This window comes from Chionomys nivalis, chromosome 15, assembly GCF_950005125.1.
Source record: "Chionomys nivalis chromosome 15, mChiNiv1.1, whole genome shotgun sequence".
NCBI classification, from domain to species: Eukaryota; Metazoa; Chordata; class Mammalia; order Rodentia; family Cricetidae; genus Chionomys; species Chionomys nivalis.
In genome coordinates, this window is record NC_080100.1 from 52784580 (window position 1) to 52803250 (window position 18671).

General features: G+C 45.9%; 1 protein-coding gene across 1 annotated transcript in view; it reads right to left on the bottom strand.

The window, feature by feature from the left end:
- Nucleotides 1-2680: 2680 nt before the first annotated feature.
- Serinc5 (serine incorporator 5) overlaps nt 2681-18671 on the bottom strand; it is a 99475-nt gene continuing 83484 nt past the window's right edge. Inside the window, exons 9-12 of the mRNA XM_057789716.1 lie at nt 13259-13325; nt 9671-9710; nt 8902-9046; nt 2681-6808 (exon numbers count right to left, since the gene is read on the bottom strand). Coding sequence (XP_057645699.1) covers nt 6661-6808; nt 8902-9046; nt 9671-9710; nt 13259-13325 — 400 coding nt within the window. The 3' untranslated portion in view covers nt 2681-6660. The remainder of the gene's footprint in view (nt 6809-8901; nt 9047-9670; nt 9711-13258; nt 13326-18671) is intronic.

Consider the following 18671-nt stretch of genomic DNA (forward strand, 5'->3'; position numbering starts at 1 on the left):
AAGAAAAAAAAAGAGAGGGGAAAAAAGAAAGAAAAAAACCACAGTATACATTTTAGTCCATATATCTTTATTAGCAAGTGTTCATTGCAAAGAGTCGTTAGTCTGGTTCGAGCCTGTAGTTTCTGCTAAAAGATGAGACTAGGCACTTACTGGGACTCATCTTGGATATCCCGTTCTTGCCCTGTGTCATGGAGATCCTGCAGCTTTGGATAGGCAGAACCTGCCCCTTCACAAGCTCCAGCATCATAGATGTGGTGGATGCTGGGGTGGGCCAACTCAGCCTTGATTCTGGGCCTGGGTAGTTGGTGGATCGGTCAGCCCACCAGCTCTCCCCCATCCTCATCACCAGGGTGAGCTCTGCAGCTGCGGCCTTGCCCCTGCTACTTCACCCTGCGCAACAAGGAGCAAGGGGTAGGACTGGTGGTTCGCCTGCTTTTATGCCCCCAGGGCAGGCTGGCCCACACCTATATCATCAGAGACAGCCAGCTCTACTGTGTTGCCCAGGCAAGGTGCAGGGGCCACTCTCCTGGGTGCTGCACTGGTGAGGGGCAGGACCAGTTCTTCCCAGGGTTACAGCCAGTGAAGGGTGGGGCCAATTCTGTGTGGGCAGCGGCTGGGGTGGGGGGGCATCCTCTAAGCCTTCAGCGATAACAGTAGCCGTCAGGACATCAACCCAGACCAACCCGAAGACATTGGTCTTCGCAGCAGCCCAGGCCCAGACATTACCATGGCCTCCGAGTGCCACATCAGATATGCCTCTCTCTACGGGACACGGACCAGTCTGTCTCTCTCGCTCTCTTTCCCATACCACAACGTACATTTACCCACCATAATAGTGCCTGACTATCCTGTACCACAAATGCGCTGAGTGGGCCCATGTTTTCTCCTCGGTGCCTGGGGCAAACCGCTGGTTTTTATATTTATTATGACTCTCTATTGTACTTTTTTCTTTTGGTTTTGTTTATTGAGACAAGGTCTCGCTATGTAGCCTGGAATTCACTATGTAGACCAGGCTGGTCTCAAACTCATGAATCTACTTGTCTTGCCTGCCAGGTGCTGAGATTAAAAGTAGATTCTACCACATCTGGCTTTTGGAAATTTAGATGTTTATTTTGTGTGTGTTTTACAAGATGATCTTGCTACTCTCCTTTGCTGACAAAATACACAGAGTATGAGGCATACATGCAGCAGAATGCTATCCAGCCTTTAACATAAAGGGACTCCTGCAATATACACTACCTGAAAGAACTTGCAGAACCTTGGTACATAAAATAGTGGCGGTGGAGGCATACAAATCAGGCCCAGCCCAAACAACCACCATCTTGGGCAGTTCAGTGGCACCCCTTGCAAAAAGATCATTTGAGCAGGGCTTGTTGACTGTCTACTCCTTGTCACAGAGGAATGGAGAGGGTCACAGGACCCTTATCTGACTATCCAGACACTCCACCTTAATTTCATGTGGCCCTGGCGTGGGGAGTAGGCTCTGCAGGTAGACGACTGGAGGAAGAGGGCCCCATCTTTGTTGGAGGAAGCACCTATACCCCTCCCTCCCTCCCTCCCTCCCTCCCTCCCTCCCTCCCTCCCTCCCTCCCTCCCTCTCTCTCATATATATATATATATATATATATATATATATATATATATATATATATATCACCACTCCCAATGCTCTCTGAAGCCTAATAAATAGTTTACCTAGAGTGAACTTTGACAGGATCATGCCTGTTTGTGGCTGGGACCTTAGGAGAAGGGAAAGGTGTTTATGATCTTCAAAGAAGGAATTTTAATAATAGCAGGCTAGAGTGAGACAGGGTGGCTGGAGCTGGAATTCAGTTCTACGGTACCTGCCTACCCTGCATGAGACCCTGTGTTCAATCTCTAGCACCTGAAACACAAGCAACAAGCAAGGTAAACTCAGACACAGACCATAAAGCTGTGGTTACCAAGGACTTTGGGATCATGTTAGAGAACTCAGAATTTCACCTAAGAATAAGAAGTCCAAGAGAAATGTTGTAAAACATGGTGACTGCACTTAACAGTGTATTTAAAATTGCTACAAGGGGGGAATATATGTGTCCTTACCATAAGAAATAAGTAATACATGTTAATTAGCTTCCTTTAGCAGGTCTATGCTGTGCAACAGTCTTGGCATACTGTAAATATGCATTACTCACACTGGTTAGTAAAGAACTGACTGGTCTATATCTGGACAGGAAGAGACTGGGTGGGAGAGCCAGACTAGGAGGATGCTGGGAAGAAAGGTGGAGTCTGAGGAGTCCTGAGCAAGATGAAGAGGAAGCAGATGTACATGCTATACTGAGAAAAGGTACTGCCATGTGGTAGAACACAGATAAAATGTGGGTTAATTTAAGTTTTAAGAGCTAGTTAGTAATAAGTCTAAGCTATCGACTGAACATTTATAATTAATATTAAGTCTCTGTGTGGTTATTTGGGAGATGCTGGTGGGACAGAGAAACTCCATCTACAATTCTATTTATAGTTCAAGGCCTTATATTGGATACCATAAATAATCCATTTCATTTGTTAAGTATAAACTATCAGCATAGTTGTCAAGATGTTTGATCCTTGATTGACATGTAAAGGCACAAACTCTGCCACAGGCTAACTGGAGGCTTTAGTCATGTGTCTAGTAGAAAGAAAACAAACAACATGGTTTTCAGGTTTAAATTTTATTAAAGTACAGAGTTAACAAGTTTGAGTTTTTTTTTTACATAGGAAAAGGCCAGTCAATTTCAGGTAGTTCATAGAAAAAATAGCATTAAAAAAAAAAAAAAAACAGGTACAAATCCATAATTGGCGTTGTGGCGGAAAACAGCAATTTTAAAAGGTAGCAAAATCTAACCATGTCACAAACTTTATAAACCAACAGTAGACTTACCATACAAATCGCATTCAAACTCCAATATAGAAAAAAAGTAACCACAAAATTTGGCTACAGCTAATTGTTTCCAAAAAATCTTTTTAAAAAATTAACAGATATGACTATAAAAGTTTTTGTATTTTTTCTTTGCAAAGTAAAAAAATGTTTAAATCTTTAATAAATGAAGACAAAATGATCCTCTTAAAATTTTTATAAATAGCTCTCAAGACATATATTACTCATCTGCTGTAATCTTTCTTTACCTGAGAGAGTTTCCCAGGAGCCTTTCTCCCAAAGGATTACCTTAAAGAGTTCTTCCATCATTTTGCTAACGAGAATGTGGTTACACTTATGCCAAAGTCTTTTTGGGCAAATGCATTCCTGATTTACCTGCCCTTCCCCAACTAAAACAAAATCAAATACACCTCTTTGGTAAAAGTCAAGTATCTTGGCCTTTCAAAATAACTGTCTCTGAATGATTCACTGATGGACAACATAAGAAGAGCGAGCTAAAGACCTTATGATCAGCTCTCTTGTCTGCTGATGTTACCACGACACTAGATAGCCCATCTCTGTAAGAAATGAAAATGTTTACTAGTTAAGTTACAAAAAAAACCCCTTCAGATTCTAGGCCCAGGTGCCAACCTCATCTCTGATGAAGGAGGAGGGCCCAGCATCCTTTCTGGGCATTCAGTCTCATCTCTGAGTATAAATGGTAGGCATTGGTATTCACGCCGGTACACCAAAACAAGATCCTGCTCAGAAAGACAAGAGAAGAAGAAAAGCCCAGTAAATTTAAATATAGGCTCTGGAGCTCCCTTCCAGAAAAACGTGAAGCACCAATGATGGGCCATCTGGCAAAACTTAAATAAGTACATCACCTGAAAAAGGCAGAGGGTGACAGTTTGGGAAGGGGCAATTAAGACTACAGTGACGTCATCCGTGAAACTGGAAACATTGCCGTCATGTGGAAACTCCTGCTGGCCATTCCTTACGGGAATCAGAACCCCAAAGTCTCAATACCCCACACTCCCTCCAACTCCTTCCCCACCACAGTTACCCAGATATAAAACTTCCCCAAACCTCTGGAAAACAACTCATCTGCTGACTTCCCAAGAAGCCTGGAGCAGCTACCCTGCAGTACAAAAGCTTGACTCGGCAATGATTGGCAGGCTTTCTAAGGGTGAACATGGGACAGTCTCTAGTCTCCAACCAGGCGTCGTGTCTAAGCAAGACTGCCCTCCTGGCTCAAGTGTTTTACTCATAAGAACAAGAGGGAGGGAAACACATACAGGTTCTAGCGCTCTGCTGCCAGGTCTGCCACACTAGAGGGTCAGATCCGCAGCTTCCAGGCATGGAGTTTTATGGTCCTGTGAGCATGGCAAGAAGCAAAACTCTTAAACTACCTTTAAAAGTTACTGATGGATAAGGCAAGGTAACACTGCCATTGTTAATTCGAAGCAATTGGCACACTTTCCAGTTTCTCAAGTGTAAAAAGCTTTAACAGGGGCCTTAAACCCACACATGGACTACCACCTGAGTAGTTTCTGATCACGAGTGTCGACTTGCCATTTTGAGACAGGGTCTAGCTGGCCTAGGAACTCACTGCTGAGATTAAAGGTTTAATTCTTAATGTCTATCTTACTAGGAAGCCCACAAAACTCAAATGTAGCCATCTCACTTCTGACCATCAGCCGAACCCTAGCAGCTGAGAGTAAAGATGGGCGTGACCAACCCTTCTCGTGGGAGACCTAGCTTCTGAAGGGGAAGGCACGCACCCCACCACCACTTGGGCAGCTGGAAAATAAGTGGGTCCTGGTCAGTTGACGGAGAAGCCACAGGGAGCTGCCGCTGGCACTGTCCTGTGTCTCCCCGAGCTGTTCTCTGCAGAAGAAAGGAGCCTGACAAAGACCAGCCTAGGAGTGTGTGGCTTTGTCAGCTTGACCTTGATCCGCTATGAGGGCCAGTTCAAAACTCAGACCCAGTCGTCAGACTCAACAGAGAAGACAGACCTTAGCAGGAGGAAAACATCACTGCTCCATCCCTACCTCAGTTCCCCTCTGCTTCTTCTCACAGGATGGGTCCTTCAGGCTGCTGCCATGGAGCTGGCTCACACTGTCCACTTTCTGAACTGGTCCCCGATGATGGGGCTCCCATTCCCATGGGATTCACTAGACTTGTTTAGAGTTAGTGTGTAGCTATATCGTTTGTGATTTTCAAGTGTATTTTAACTGCTGAGCTTAAAGAGTCCTTGACGTATACAAGGAATTAGGATGACGTTTACAAACAAGGAAGGCATCCTTATTTGTGTGCCCTTTAAGACTAGATCTCAAACACTGTCAACCAGGCAAGTTCTTCAGCGAACCCTCCCCTATTATTTTCCCATGGCACTTTAGTAGGTGGACACAGGAGTGAGGAGAAACAAGAATCCACGTCTTGGCACATGGGAACCAGGCTTAGGTGGGTACCAATTTTGCCTGACTTGTTCAGATAGGCACAGAAAAGAACAGCTAGACTGAGCCCTTCTGAGAGGTCTAGAGAGTATCTCTACTCCACACGAAAGCAGAATATGCCTCCACCAGCGTCTTCGGCAGACTTGGCACTGGGGAATCTCCTAGACTACGAACATCCACACTGAAAACGCATACCTGTGAGCACTACTTTCCAAGAGTGTATCTGGGAAGTGTCTGTGGATGGAATCCTCGGACATGCCCTCAGCCACCTACCTCTGCATCTCAGTCCAGTTCCTCACTTCCACAGCCTGTCTAGCTCTGCCTGTTCAGCTCTGCTGAAGCTCCTCACCCCAGCCCTTCTACTTCAAGGAAGCCACGATGCTAACACTGGGGCATACTGCAAGTGAGGAAGGCCTGGTGGTAGAGGAGGATGGGTGGGGGTTGCCCATAACACTCTGAGAAGGGTGTGACGAGCTGCAGCCAAGAAGCAGTGTTTCTGTTAAGATCCTTAAAGCATTTCTGTTAATAACAAGTAAGAGCTGAAACCCTCTGCTGCTCAGACAAAGAAAATAACATTGACTACAATCACATGAACACCACCATAAATAAGAGCCACAGTTATTGCAGACTCAGACCGGGTAGGCATAAAATGGTGGACAATTCAGTGGAGGTGAGATCAACTTGTGCTTTTCACATTATTACAAAGATTACCCCAAAAAGAATGAAGAACCTCTGCCAAGGGCAGAGGGGAAAGGCCCTAACTCCCAGCATCAGGACCTCACAGGAAAATGCTGCGGCAGGGACACAGGGCCATAGTCTGAGGGTGGAGGACCTTCCTCTTGTCCTCTACAAACAGGGAGCCATGAGGGCTTCAGGAGGCAAACGTGAGTGACAGAGGTCAAGACCCACCTGAGGGCTAGGGCCTCAGGGGTTTTGTTTTTGCTTCTTTATACCAAGTATGAGAATGACAGGCTATACAAGGCCATTTTCATCCCTGTGATGGATGCTGTGTCCCGAGTTCTATTCTGGTTAAAACACAAGAAAAAACAGCAACAGAACTTTAGCTACCATGTAGGGGACAGCGTAAAAAACTAACTGCACCTATCGGCTTGGCTGAAGATTTCAATTCCGGCAGGTCAGACTGAGGAGCTGACTGGGAGACTTTGCTTGTTTTTGAGAGTATTGTCAGACCCGGGGAAGATAGCCAGAGAGCATCAGCTTTTCACAGGGCATCAGCTGCTGCTCACATCCCTGATGCACATGCTCAAAGGGCAGCCCTCCAGAGTGGGGCGCACGCCTGCTGAGCCAAGGGGCACTCGGGCATCCTCACACCGAGAACTGCCTGGAGGGACAGCAAAGAGGGGCCACCAGGGTCCACAGGTACAGTATCACACACATCCAGCAGGAGGCCATCTTGACCCAGAAGGTGGACCAGCTCCCAGTGAAGAAGGTCTCAATGGTGGCATTTTCATAACTGTTGAGGAAGGGACACAGGTGTGGTGAGAGCGGAAGAGAGCTCCTCTGCTAGGCACTTCCTGCCTTAAGCAGCCGCCAACTTTCTTAGCAATTAATGAGGTTGTAACTCATATACATTTTAAATGTATCATTTGATGACTTTTCAAAGACTCACAGGCTTGTAGAGTCATTGCTACAATCAGTTTGAGAACATCGCCATCTCCCCAGACATCCTGTATCCCTTAGCTGGCCCCCATTCCCACTGTCCCCCATTACCTGCGTTCGTTAACTATTTCCTGTCAGTAGGATTTGCCCTTTCTAAGCCAATTCATGTAAATGCAGTCATGTGGTCTCTTATAATTGGCTTTTTAAATGTAGCAGAATTGTTTCCAAAGTTCTTGGTGTTATACCATGTATCAGCACTGACTGAGTCTTTATCTGAGATGCCTAGGACCAGATTTTAGAGTTTTTCACCCTGGGATATTTACATGAATGTAAATCATGTTGAGCAAGTGCAAAATTGGAAATGGGACCCCTCCCATGTCATGTTAGATTTGAGAAGATACTGGATTTCTGGGTTGGGGATACTCAACTGTATGTCACTCTTTTTATTGATACACAGTATCACATTGTTTGAGAACAGCACACTGTTATCTCATCAGGTATAGACATTTGAGCTATCCCAGACCTCTGTGTTGTTATGAATTACTATGACACGAGCATTTGCCTATAATTTTTTGGTGTTTTTTCCTTTTTGTCTTAGATCTTAGGAGGGAAATTGCTGGATTATACTATGATCTTTGTTGAACCATGCAAAGAACCGCCAAACTATTTTTCAAACTATTGCCAAACTGTATTTTCAAATGTGGCTTCTGTTGTGGGATATTTGTACACTGTGTGAAGACATATTGCTGTGGTTGGCTTAGTGAAGAGTTGAATGGAAAACAGCTAGGCAGGAAGAGGGTACTCAGGACTTCTAGGGACAGAGAGGACTCTGGAAAGGAGAGAGGCGGGGACAAGCCAGTGAAACTCTGAAGAAGTCAGACATATGGTACTGAGCAGAGGTAACAAAGATGAATAAAAACAGATTAATCTGAGTTATAAAAACTAATTAGCGAGAAGACTAAGCTACAGGGCAAACTTTCATAATTAATAGTAAGTCTCTATGTCTTTATTTGGGGGCAGGCAATCTAAAGATAGCCCAACAAGAAAGCTTGCTACAGGCTTCATTTTACATTCCGAGCAAGATGGAAGGAGAGCTCTGGTTTCTCACTAGCTTCTCCTTTCTCAGATGTTCCAAGTCAAAAATTCCTCCAGGAGTTTTCAAATGATCACTCAGAAATATCAAAGTCCACCCCGCCCTCAGGAAGAATGTCCTCCAGGAAGTGTTTTCTTACCCTAGGTTCTAGACTGTGACTCCTGGTCCACGGAATCCCACTCCCCAGTCCCCACCACTATCTGACACACTGCATGAGTTTGGGTCACGGTCTGTCTCCTACTAGACTATAATCTCTGGTGCTCACATCAGTACGGCACATCAGAGCCACACAACACCTATTAACAAACACACGGATGCAAGCAGAAGCCTGGGTCTGTACAAAAAGTATAAATCTCCATGTAGGAATCAGATCCATTAGGCATGGGCAAATTACAAACTGGAAATAATAAAACATACGTATTTTGAAGTAGGGAAAACCCCACTATATTAATCTTTCTTAAGACAACCTTTCATCTGTTCACTACGGTTCTCCAGACTTGCCAAGTGGAATTAGCCCTTCCCATCTTGTGTGCTTTCTTTCCCGGTACAGAGATGGGACGCAAGGCCTCTCACACGGAGGTCATGCTCTGCCTCTGAGCACTCCCAGCACCTGCTACTTCCTAACTGCAGTGAGCAGTGGGTGCAGGAAAGATACTGTCCCACCAGGAAGAGTGGTTACAAAGGCTGTGAGCGCAGTGAGAGCTGGACAAGAGCTGGACTCCACACTTTGAGAACCACACTGAACTTGGGGTTCGTTTGTTTGGTTTGGTTTGGTTGCTTCTCAGACAACTATTTAACTCGACAGATATATTTACTCTGAGCTTGGCTTTAAGGCATTCAAATGGGACACTCACTGGAACCAGCTGGTCAAGGTCATCATCACGTAGAGGGAAGCCAGCAAGAAGACAAAGTGGAAATAGGAGTAGCTGTAGACTGTGCCTTTCTTCTCGTCATAGATGACCCGGGGGCCCTCCTTGACATTCTGCTGCTCTCCAGTGTCTGCAGATGACAAAGGGTGCCAAGGGCAACGGTGAGCCCTAGGGGGAGCGCTATAGCAGCTCCTGCTTGTACCTTTCCGTCCTAGGTGCTGCTAAGTGGAAACAGTACAAACTCCACCTGTACCTCCGTCACCCTAGGAAATCCCTTCACTAGACAAGTCAGCAAATACGTTAATTTAGTAAGGCAGAAGAAAGAGCTCTTAAAGACAGAGAGACTATTAGGAGTTTAGCACGAGGGTAACCCATGAGCTTTCAAGCCCCCAGGACTTTCCCTTCTATGAAGAAAAGCAAGTAGATGAAAAGAAATGGGACCCAAAGGAAGTGTAGGGACCTCTTGATATTTTCTTATCATTCCTTTAAAAGAAAAGTACACATATTGTACTTTTTTCTAACTCTTACTTAAATTAGACATGAACAACAATCCACAGCAATTTCCCTGCCAGCTGCCAACAAAACAAAGTGCAGCAGCCCTTGAGGAAGACGTAAGAAGTATATAAACAGTGAACCAGCTTTGGATGAAGTGTGGTTTAGGTACCAACATAGTGCCCGAATTGCAGATGCTTACAGAGAGAAATCCTGGTCTGCAATGCCACGGTCAGGCATAGATGAGAAATGCCGCACTTACCCTCTCCATCTGGGCCAAAGCAAAAACAGCACCGGGCTACCTGTGAGAACAAAGGCAATGGAGTCAGACGCCTGTATTCGTGTCCACTAGCACCGAAGGCTGCTCACATGACAAAGCTGCTATCAGAAACACATGCTGGCATCTCAAAAGGTTTGGCTAAGCATCTGTCTCATGATATACTGGGTACAGTAAGAGGGAATACCTTCCTGGGCATGGGGATGTCCTAGCTAGGTACCCCGGGAGCAAAGCCTGTGTACCAGCTCCTTTAGGCATAGCTTCTGCTGCAGAACTGCTTTGTCCTGTAGCAGCCCTTTCTGGGCATCCTCCATGGAAGAACTGATCATGGAAGGCATATAAAGGCCCAGCTAACAGGCCAGCTAGGACACTCTGAGGCACCACATGTTTGGGAACATGCCCTGGGGCTAATCCAGCTTATACTGTCCTTTAACTTAATTTATACTCTGTCTAATTCTGTCACCTTCCTCTCCCTTCCTCTCTTGTACATGTGCTGACCCCTAATAAATTACCCACTTGAGCCACTCTGCCTCAGTTTCTCCTTCTGGATGGCTGAAATATACAACAAACAAGCCGAGGACCTTACTTGTCTCATACTTCCTAGTGGCTCATTCTGCTGCTACCCATCAATTCCGCTCCTGCCTTGGGGCTGGGACTGGGATCCCAGCTGAAGATGCTGAAATGGGGCAGGTGAAACAGGAAGCCAGCAATCTAGTTTCATGACAGAGCTGGGATACATGCAGAATGGAGACCTTGGGATCTGTGATTCACAATAACAGCCGGCATGTGGTATTCAGGGGGCCGAAGCTAAAGAGTGTGGCATGGGAATGGGAGAAAGCTGAAGAGCAGGGCTGCTGCTCCTGACCCAGCACTGAGGAGGCAGAAGAATCCCAAGTTCAAGGCTGGATTGAGCAACGTAGTGAACTCTAGGCTAGTCTGGGTGGCACAGCAGATTCAAACCAGCTTGGGCTACACAGCAAGGTCCAGGCCAGCCTGTGTTATGTAGTGAGATCATTTTTTTTTTATAAAAATAGAAACAAAACAATAAAAATAAACAAATCAGACTGCTGAGCGGACTGCAGATACAAATAGCCGGGACACTAGCTTTTTCAGAACAATTTGAATTTTATATCCTTTTTCTTACTTGTTCAGAACAAGAAGCTCAAAGAAAAAGAAATGAAATTATCTAAGCTTTATTACATAATCACAGAAAGACTGATAAACAGAGTAAGAAGCACAGAGAACATGCCAAGACTGCCTGGGAAGCCAGGGCCCTTGCTGTCTCTAGTGGAAGACAGCTGAACTACAGAAACCAGAGCGTCAGCCTTTCATCCCCCTTGTTCCCACTCAAGGTCAAGCCTTGCCCTTGCTCCCTCTCAACTCCTCAAGACTTGGGCGTGTGAGGCGGTCTACAATTCTCCAGCAGCAGTGGCTCACTTTAGTCATGCTGAGGTCCTGTTTCTCTTGAAGCTTAAGTTACCACAGAAAATACCAGCTTGTTTTTTCGAAGGTATATTCCAGGCAACTCTTTGTGGGAGCATGAGCCCACCTGCTCAGAGAAAAATGGTGGGCAGCTTCCCTCCCAAAGGAAAAGAACAACATTCTCTCTTAAATCTAACCTGGGACTTGCTGCTGTTTGAGCTTGAACGGCACACAATGGGGACATTGACACCACGACACCCAGCCCTCAGCAGGTGGCCACCCAGTCAGTGTGAGAACAAAGGAGCAAAGGCTTCTGAAGGACGTTCTGCTCTGTAAGGGACAGCAGCGACCTATTCAACCCAGCACAGTGACAGAAGCTGGTGAAAGACACTGGCGGAGTAACAGGTCCTCATTATGGCTCCCTATCTCCAGGTCAGGCACTGGAAGGGGCATCATCCCAGACAGCCAGCTGCAGAGCAAAGTGCCCAGTAAGCGCTATTCAAATGGAGCCAGTGGCCAGATGCCAGGCAAGGCCAGCAGCAGAGACCAGGGACAGCAGCTGTGCTCCTATGCAATGTGCTGTCAAGAACATTTACCCTGGGCCACATCCTGGAAAATGGAAATCTCTTTTCTGTAAAATGCGAAGAACAGCCCCTCACTGGGCTTTTGTGAGGACTTAAATGACACACGGAAAGCTCAGAACAGCACCTGGCCAGTGCTAAACAGCTTAGCCAATCACTGGACTGCCAGGTCCTTACCAATCCTGGGGTCAAGGCTGTCTTGTCTTAACTACCCTGCAAGTTTGAGTCTTCTGACTATGGTTTATGGTTCAAGAGCTCCAGATAAAAACTTTCTGCACAGAAAAGAAAATAACAGGGCTTTGTTGACTGATGGTTGGCTGCTGGCTCCGTCCTCCCATCGACATGCTGTGAATGGCCTCATTGGTGTGTTTACAGTTCTGAGGTCTTTGCTGATGGACACACATGTGAAGGCACTGGTGCACAACTGAGTTGTCAGTGTTTGCAGGGCACGTGTAGTTCCCTCCCTGCCTCCTCTGTCTTCATACAGAACTGCACGGCTATGCTCTCCATGGAGAATACCGATGGGTGTCAGACAGGTAAGTGGTTTAAAACAAAAAGAACATCTGTATCCTGTTACAACCAAAGAGAGTAAACAAGGAGGAGCTGAACAAGCTTCTGCTCAGACCGGGGGTGGGTGCCAGGGTAACGGGCAAGAGGCCAACACTGGTAATGGAAAATTTAAGAATTCTTTCATTTTGATACACAGGACAATAGTGCTTTTTCTATACAAAAATCTTATTCTTTTTCAGACCGAAAATAGAACCATGAATGCAAAAAAAAAAAAAAAAAAAACCCAGCACAATGCAAAGTAAAACTGAGTTTTCTTACTGGCTCTAGAAAGTATATCAAGGGCAGGTCCCATGCCCTGCAGTAGATGGTCAACACGAAACAAACTCAGTCATATCTTTGGAGATGTGCTGGCTCATAATGCTTTGCTTGGGCATTTTCTACCTTGCTTGTCTTTTGCTTAACTGTTATGGTTTTTGATTTTATGTTTGTATGGGCTTTATGTGTATGTGTCTGTTTGAGCACACGTGTGTGTGCATGTGTGTCTCTGAGTATGTGTATATGTACATGTACGTGAGCCTGTGTGTGTGTCTCTCTCTTTGAGTATGTGTTTAAGTGTTTCTTGTGCTTTTTGTATTTCCCCTGTTTGCTTTGTTTTGTTTTGCTTTGCTTTTCAATTGGCCTGTTGTTTTCTAAGGAGGGAGAAAGAAGAACGGAGTTGGATGGATGGGGGTGGGCTCTGGGAAGAGACAGGGAGGAGAAACCATGGACAGAATATACTGTACAAAAATTTTGCTCTTTAGTTTGGTTGGTTTTTGTTTGTTTGTTTGTTTTGGTTTTTCGAGACAGGGTTTCTCTGTGTATCCATGGCTGTCCTGGACCTTGATCTGTAGACCAGCCTGGACTAAAACTCAAGAGTCCTCTGCCTCCTGGGTGCTAGTATTAAAGGTAAACACCACCACTGCCTGACAAAATTGATTAAAAAAAAAAAGACACTAGCGCACAAAGGTTGTCCTGCGAAGGGGACCTGAGCAGGAGCAGGGGAAGGGAGGGAGGAACTTACTTCCAGTTCAGGAGCTCCATATCGCCTCTGCAGAGCGTCCGAGCTCGACCTCGTGGTTGATGTCAAACTAGGAAGAAAAGTCAGAGAGCACAGTGAGAAGCTGTCATGTGGAATGGAGGGGGCGCTGCCTGGCTGAGGCTCACTGTGCCCACAGCTCTGGTGCCTTCGTGCAAGCACATCTACCTCCCTTGTCTCCATCTGGGGGTTTAACTTTCCATAAAGCTATCTGGGGGGCAAGGGCATGTCTGAAAAGGATGTGCTGAACATGAGTGCATCTTCCTCCCCCGCTCTTACTTCCTCAGTAATGATATCTTACATAATTTACACTGTACCAGACATGCCATCTAGAGACAACCTAATATATGAAGGATGTATGCAGATCTTTCGTAAAAATAATACTTACACCATTTTATATGCAAGCAACTTGATTTGGTATCTGGGGGAAGAGGGCACTCCTGGAACCAACCCCGCACCAGACACGGAGGGAGGAACACAAGCTACTGTGATATTCCATTTGTTATCCAAGCTTGTTGGCTTATTCTACAATGATCTTTTTATGTCCACAGTATTAGATCATTTCACCAGACACAAGTTTGCTGATATCTCTGGCCTTCTATCTTGGTATTCAGCGTGGGTCCTGCTGCTCCTTGCTCAAATGCTAGAATCACTTTGTAATTTCACCTCTCTCTCTCTCTGGTGAGTGTGAGTCTCACTTAGAGATCACAGTCTCGGGAGGACCCAGGGGAGGCGAGAGAAGAGCGAAGGGCAGCAGGGCGACACTTGCCCTCCGAAGTTTGTTAGAGGAATTACTGGCCTGTATTTTTATTTTTGCTTTTTTCCCCCTTTAAATCCAGGCGATGCAGCTCAGTTAGCAGAGTGCTTGCATAGCATGCTCGAATTTGTGGGTTCAGTTCCCAGCACCACATAAACTGGGTGAGATCATACAGACCTGTAACCCCAGACTTGAGGGAGTGGCTTGAAGATCTGGCCTTCAATTCAAGGTCCTCCTTGACCACACAGTGAATCTGAGACCAGACAGTAGACCCTGCCGCCAAACGTTCCCGGCCTTCCCTCCACATGAAGAGGTAAAATGATATGTAGAACTGCCTTCAAAGGTAAAACTGTCCACTTGTCCTCACATAAGAGCATGGAAGCACTTTATGCAAACTGAGACGCTCAGCATCTAGCCTGACTTTATGAACTTATTTTGATAATTCCTGAAGGCCCTGAGTGCTGTATGCGGCAAACCCTGTTCTGAGTGCTAGGGGCTCCTCCATGAGAATGGAGCTACCCTTTCTCACACAGAACCAAGCTTACAAGGACAGAGGGTGACTGCCACTGCTCAGGAAGCTAGGCGGCTCCTAGGAGACAGGCAGCAATCAAGATTCGTGTCACCAAACCAACCCCAGGAGGCGGCAGGGGCTTGTGTGTTTGCTCTCAGTCTCTTGCCCGAGGAGAACAGAGATCAATGAACTGCAGAGAAGCGATAGACCCCTAGCAAAGAGGTCCTCTGGGAGCCAGTCCCTCCATGCCTCCACTCTACTTCCTGACTCAAGACAAACCTTCCCAGTGCACTTCCGACTGCTGCATGCCAAGTATGCTTTAGTACAGCAGGACGTTTCGGCAGGGAAACCCAAATTTTAATTTTAGTGTGACATCAGTGTCTCACGTTGTCAACTGAAAACCAAAGAAGAGTCTTTGGAATATTGTAATAAACACTTCATTTTATAAATTCTTTGGAATAAAAGTTTCAGAAAGACAAAACTTTTGATTCAAGGACCTTTGCCACCTCATTCACAGCACTAAACCAGGAAAGGCTTGGCTTCTCTGTCTAAAACTCCTTACACCCAGATCAGCCCTAGGGACGGTGTCTTCCTATATGCAGAGAAGATACAGCTGCAGTATGAGCCTTTTCCATAAAACTCTTGAAAATTGCTAGGCCGTGGTGGCGCACGCCTTTAATGCTGGTTCTTGGGAGACAGAGGCAGGTAGATCTCTATGAGTTTGAGGTCAGCCTGATCTACAGAGTTCCAGCACAGCCAGGGTTGTTACACAGAGAAATCCTGACTCAACAAACAACAAAACCAAAACAAAACTTCTTGAAAATTAATGAAAACAATGGTTATGCAAGCTCTTAAAGCCTAGAATATTCTCTCTCCCTCCCCTTCCCATCTGTGTCTGTGTGTGATGTGTGTGTCGCTGTGTGCATGTCAAGGTCACAGGACATCTTGGGTGTAAGTCCTTACCCGTCACACTTTGAGACAAGGTCTCATGTTGTTCCAGGTCTCTTGTTGAGCTTCTCGAAATTCTCCCATCTTCCCCCACTCCCCATCTCATTGGAGAAGCACTAGGTTTACAGACACATGCTGCGTCTGGCTTTAGGAATTTGAACTCAGGTAGCTATTTCCCCAGCCAATTAATTTTATTTCTGTATTTTGAGGCACAGTCTTACTATGCAGTCCTTGCTGGTTTGAAACTCACTATGCAGTCCATACTACCCTGGGGCTTATAGAAATCCTCCTGCTGCAACCTCTTGAGTGATGGGACCACAGATGCCAACCACTCTACCCTGGAGTGGAACAAGGGTGGAAAGATGGACAGCAGTACCGAGTGATGTGATTTTTCACTATTGAGAAAATAGTTAACGCAGCATAGCTTGCTTAGGGTCTCTGGATCCCATCCACAAAAACCCAAGTTCCTTATAATCATTGACACATTCACCAAAATATTGCCTTCCTTCCCTCCTCACGAGAAGCCATCGCAATACTCCAAACTCTGCCATATTGTCAGAACAGCTCACAGTGCGCATGCCTCCTGAGTATCTGCTGCAGTTCATGCCGGAGAGTGCCGAGGTCCCGTGGGTCCCAGAAAATCCCAGGAAAATTCCAGACTTTATTATTAGAGACCCCAGAGCTCTACTCACTCTAGGAAACTGACAGACCGGCCGAGGACATGCCCAGGCCTCTGCCCAGACTCTAGCTGACAAGCCTATGACGTTTGCATGGTGCTGCAATCACTGATTCGTGGCTACCAAAGACCAGCATTCCATGGGAGCCTGGGAAGGCTACCCCGTGCTCCTGGTGCACAGCCATGAAGAGTTCTGGCTAGCTGCTGAGGCAGTGGCAAGATTTTGGAAATTAAAAAACAAACCACAACCATTCCTTCCTTCTTAAATCAGAGTGGTGGGCCCAGAACAAACAGAAATAACACTCCTCTGCAATTTGCCATTTTTCTCAGCTGAAGTCAGCCTTCTTTACCAGAACATCAATACCAACCTTCTTCCACATGGCGTGCTAGGCTGCTGTGAACAACCAGGAAGTTGCTTAGCTCTTAATATAGAGTCTTAGCTTCCCTACTTTTATATTTAGTGGGCATTTTCCTAGATGGCTTAAATACTAACGGGTTATTTTTTTTTCTCTTAAGCACAACTAACATGAGAATAACTAAGGACCACTTTACAACACTAATGCTTCCTAATAGTCTAACTGTGCAGGTCACCCAGCTCAGGACCCACCTTAGCAATACCATCCCAGGCCATCGCTGGGGTGGTTTCTGTCACATCCATAGAAAGCAACTATAACAGAAAGTATACCAAAAGAGTGGGCTATTGCTGTGACAGACCTGACCATGTTTTTCCTAGGGATAGGGGTGAAGCATTTGGAACTTTGGGCTGGAAAGGCCATTAGTTCTCAAAGCTTAGCTGATTAATATAAGAGGGCCCAGCCCATTGTGGGTGGTGCCATCCTGGGCAACTGGGTCTGGGTGGTACAAGAAAGTAGGCTGAAGATCAAGTCCGTAAGCAGCGTTAGTCCACGGCCTCTGTTTCGGTTTCTGCCCCCAGGATCCTTCCTTGAGATCCTGCCATTTACGGTGGATTATAAGGTGTAGGTAAAATAAACCCCTTTCTCCATGCATTTGGTCACTGTCTTATGTTTCCATTGCTGTGATAAAACACGAAACCAAAAGCAACTTCAGCAGGAAAGGGTTTACTTCGGCTTACAGTTCCTCATCACAGTACACTCAGACAGGGCAGGAGCCTGCAGGCAACAGCACATGCAGAGGCCATGGAGGGCGGCTGCTTGCCGCCTCTTTCTTGGCTTTCTCATTTGCCTGCGCAGGGGTGGTTCTGCCCACAGTAAGCTGGGCCCTCCCATATCATTACCAATCAAGAAAATGCACGACAGGCTCGCCCCAGACCAGTCTGGTGGGGACATTTTTTCAGTTGAGGTTCCCTCTCCCCAGATGACTCTCCATCTAGGCAGCACGGCCATATTATCTATTAACAGTAATAGAAAGCAAGCCAGAACATTCGGAAATCAGGAGCCAAACTAGATCTTTCCTCCCTCACGATTTTTTTGGTCAGGTGTTTTGTAGTGGTGATAAAAAAGTAGTAATACTATCTGTCTGTCTGTCTGTCTGTCTGTCTGTCTATCTATCTATCTATCTATCTATCTATCTATCTATCTATTATATAACTACCAATCTCTTCACATAATCTAGCAAAGGAGGCTCAAGCCAATGGCTCATAAAGCTGAGGCAGAGTTACAGATGATACTCCATTCTTTACACATACAAAGGACTCCAGGATCCTCCCCAGGCTGAGAACTTTAGCTGAACATAACAAAACAGCATTCTGAATCTGAAGACCAAGGACAACATTAAGGACTTTCCAGTTGTGTCCAGTGGAAGCTGGACTTCAGGAAGTGGGGACTAACCGAGTAAACTGAGGGAACCCTGGCAAAAGGGCCATGGTGACAGTCATCCTGGAGCCCTGGCTGGGGTGATTCTCCACACAGGTAACTCCTTGGCACCAGGCAGAGACTCTAGAGAGAACATGGCCCAGGAAGCAAGGTTTGGACAAGATAACATAGAGCAAATTCTTAGGAAGAGCCTGGCAATAGGACCTGGGCAGACACAGTACCTAAGGAAGTATTTGGCAGTGAAACAAGGATCCCCCAGAGACCACAGACGAGGTAAGCAGGCCATAATTTCTAAGACCAAAATGTAACCCCAGACAATCCTGGGTCTTACACTGAACACTTCTTTAATTTCTTCTTTCTTTTCTTTTAATCTGCACACTACCTAGTGTTCTAGCCTATATAATTTCCACCAAGAATTTAACTTTCCCTATAATCATGTTCAAATAACAGCTTCTATCCAGACAGTGTGGCCTCAATGAGAGCATCCTCCAAACCCCCATTCTTCATCAGTGTAAACTCTGGAAATAGTTGAAAACCCCCAGTGGCACTGGTGCCTTCCCTTAGCAGCATGGCCTTTCTTCAAGGCCCTGTGAAGTCTGAGTTCAGTCCCCTTGACCTAGAAGCTAACCCATTTGTTTATAACATCCTATAAGCTGACTCCTGGCGCTGCAGTGGTGACTACAGCAAGCATCTGATCTCCAGACCTACAGGAA